At 38.9% G+C, this 3,538-nt stretch overlaps 1 protein-coding gene across 1 annotated transcript in view; it reads left to right on the forward strand.

Annotated features, from left to right (window-relative positions):
• Nucleotides 1–3,538, forward strand: part of tubgcp5 (tubulin gamma complex component 5) — a 32,196-nt gene that overhangs the window by 9,410 nt on the left and 19,248 nt on the right. The window contains exons 4-6 of the mRNA XM_014022419.1: nucleotides 2,892–2,988; nucleotides 3,072–3,151; nucleotides 3,265–3,400. Of these exons, the coding sequence (XP_013877873.1) occupies nucleotides 2,892–2,988; nucleotides 3,072–3,151; nucleotides 3,265–3,400 (313 nt within the window). The remainder of the gene's footprint in view (nucleotides 1–2,891; nucleotides 2,989–3,071; nucleotides 3,152–3,264; nucleotides 3,401–3,538) is intronic.

The following is a 3,538-nucleotide window of genomic DNA, read 5'->3' on the forward strand; positions in this document are numbered from 1 at the left end:
GTACATGTAAGGCTGGATTGACAAGTCTACTGTTGTTGACATCTTTATACTTTCTTGCCATCTGCCATCACTAATATACACCTTCATACACATTCATTTTTGTACTGTACTTTACGATGTATACTGTATATGTATATAAATAAGCATATGTGTTTATGTATATGTGTATATGTGCATTGATACATTACTATATATCACATGTGTATATTGTGGGGTTTTGTTTGTTATCTTTTATTAATCTTTCATTATTCTTCTCAGCGTCTCTTGTATTAAGCTGCAGTAATGTGCAAATTTCCAGATTGTGGGATCAATAAAGTTTTATCTTATTTTATTTTATCTTAGAAACAGTTTTTAGTCGGTAGATAACTGTGTTTTTGCTATGAAACTACAAATATGGCCGAACGGGGTGGAGTCGAACGCTCAGCGACCTAGAGGGGGCGGGGTGTGAAATATCTCATTTGTGTTTAAAGAGACCGCACCAAAACGGCTTGCTCTGAGGCGCAACTCAGAACAGGGGSAAAGCAAGGAAAGCAAGGAGTCTGTGGAGCAACAAAAACGAGGAATTAAGACCAAAGCGTTGCAGTTTTATTTTAACTAGACCATAAGTGAATGATTTAGATGTGAAAAAGAAGGATTTAAAAGCATGATATGATACCTTTTAAACAAAGTCTTCAAATTTTAAATCATGCTGAGGTCGGGGCTTATGGGAAGAATATTCTAGAAGTTTATTGTCCAGTTCTGATGTGTGTTTGGGATCAAATTAACACTAAACTGTCCAAATTACAACCATCTAGCTGTTGATTTGAGGTGAAATAGAAGAGTTTAGAGGTAGATCTGCTCCTTCATTCTTTTACCCACTTTGTTCCGTACATGTTGGCTGAACAGCTGGGACTCTGGCATTCCAGCTGTTTAGGACAGGACAGATGTGGTTCTTGTGTTTCCTGTATTCTGATTAGGCTTTGGTTGTATGATGGTATCTCGGTATACCTTGGAATTGAAATATGGTGATGGTACAAAATGAAGATTGTGTATTAATCATGTGAAGCACCAAATTTCCACAAGTCTGATCTGAAAACCGTGTGAACACAAACAGAGAATAATGCAGCAGAAGCTTTATTAGTGTTTATTAAGAGTGCAGCTTTTTTTACATCGAAATTACAGTGCGTGACAAAGTCTGCAATTTAATATGCATTAATTGAATTATATATTTCTCATTTAAATGACTTATATAGGTGTAAACCAATTTCACATACCTGGAATGTAATTGTGGCAAAGCCGATTAAATGTAAAAATGACCTGCCATACTTGTGAGCTCCACATCTTTTCGTCTCTGTAGTTAAAAAAATAAAGCTTTCCTCCTCCGACTCTGATGTGAAAAACAAAACAACTATGGTTGTTAAAGCTTCGCTCTGCGCAGCGTACAGCGGGTAGGCAGAGGGAGGAATTCTGAGGATTTATCCTCCACAACACAAGATTTTAGTTACCGTATATACAAAAATTTTTTAAACTTATTGTGGTACTACATTAGTGAAAAAAAAACAGTTAAAATTTACTCCTGTAATTATTAACACGACCCCTCARCTTTATGGAWKGGGKGGGKGGGTCTGTTCTGTTAGGAGCGTGGGTCACCCTTTTTGTACTGTGGTACGGGAAATACTGTAATATGTTGGTATGAACAAGATCAATACTAGGGCTGGGTGGTATGACCTCAAATTCATATCACAGTATAAATTGAATACCTTCACAGTAACTGTATATATTGTGGTAGAAAATTATCACAAAAAGCAAAAATAATGTAATTTTTAGAGCTTTTATTTTGCAGAAAATTGTAATCCTAATCAAACCCAGCATTTCTGATGTAGTGCAAATGAACATAAGAGAAGTACAAAAGAATGGTAAATGGACTGAACTTATAGAGCGCTTTTCAAGTCCCTCCGGACCCCAAAGCGCTTTACACTAACAGACATTCACCCATTCACACTCACATTCACACACTGATGATGGCAAACTACACTGTAGCCACAGCTGCCCTGGGGCACACTGACAGAGAYCGCAGAATGTTTTATATATATTGTAAAACTGTTTCAACAACAAACATTTCTCAAATTTTCAACAATATCAAAATAAAGTGGATATTATAACCAGTTCTTCAAGTAAAATGAGTCATTTAGACATAAAAAAWAATTCTAAGCTGGCAGAAGTTGCCTAAAATGTTATAGTGTGACAGGACCTGAAGGGGCTTAAGCTGCACATAGTTCTAGTCATAAAACAATTTCAGATAACTGGAATGTAAGTGTGGTGAAGCCAAATAAATGTAATATTGGCCTGCCATACAATGAGCGTCTGCCTGCTGGTCTGTTGCTCTCAGAAGCCGACTGTTACATTAGCAAGATGGATTTATGACTGAACGAACGTCCACATCTTTTATCATCTCTGTGGGTAACAATACATAAAAAACAAGTTTTTTCTTTGACAACTTGGGTGTGAAAAAACTACGGTTGTTAAAGCTTCACTCTGCGYGACGAGCAGCGGGAGGGAGGAAATGATCCCGTGTCCCGCGATACGACATAACCTTTCCACAGTAGGAGGGGGAAATTTTGAGGATTTATTTTCTCTATACTTGTTTTAAAACTATATTTCTTCATTATACTGTATTTGAACTCCTCCTGCTCAGTTGTCTCTGCACTCGCAGCCCTGTTGACACAGGTGTGATGACGTAACTGATGACAGGACGGTAGAGGATAAATTTCTATCGTAGGCCAACTTCATACTGTTTCTACCATCTATCACAGAAACCACACAGCCCTAATTCTGATAAGTATATAAATACTGTAGTAAACTGTATGTTCTCATGTTATATCTGGTTTCCTTTTTGTTATTTTCTTCACCAGACAGACCCTCACTACAGCATACTGTCACTGCTGCTCTTCCTCTCAGATTCTCCCTCAAACACAAACTTTACAGAGAGACCCAGGGTGAAGGAAGCCGGTGAGACGATGTTTCATTTGTAAACATCTTTTTTTAAAATCTCCACACACTCACAGTAATCAGTGAAACTGGTGTGTGTGCAGAACCAGAGGACAACTTCGACTGGGCCAAATATTTGATGGAGGGCGAGGACATTGACACCGGGCCGTATCCTGATACCCCTGTGAGTAAATCATCCCAGATGCACCACAGGACCCTCACATGCTGCTTCACTGACAGAACAGCCGTTCATMGTCTCATTTAGACGAGTCTGATTGTGATCTGGCTGCTCTGTAGGAGTGGTCTGACGATGAGAGCGAGGACGACGACAGTCAGCAGCCAATCAGCAGGGAGGACTCTGGGATCCAGTTGGACAGAACCCCCCAGGAGGACCAAGACAACGCCAGTGAAACAGTTCCATTGGCGTGGACAGGTGTGATGCAGTTTCACAGTAAAATAAATCTTAGAAAGTGAATAATGTTTAAGATTTTGGAACAATGGGCCTCATGCAAGAACATGTTCGTATTCTTCTCCTAAATTTCTCTTACTTTTGTTCGTACAAAGGGTTCGT

This window comes from Austrofundulus limnaeus, unplaced genomic scaffold, assembly GCF_001266775.1.
Source record: "Austrofundulus limnaeus strain Quisiro unplaced genomic scaffold, Austrofundulus_limnaeus-1.0 Scaffold329, whole genome shotgun sequence".
Classification (NCBI taxonomy): domain Eukaryota; kingdom Metazoa; phylum Chordata; class Actinopteri; order Cyprinodontiformes; family Rivulidae; genus Austrofundulus; species Austrofundulus limnaeus.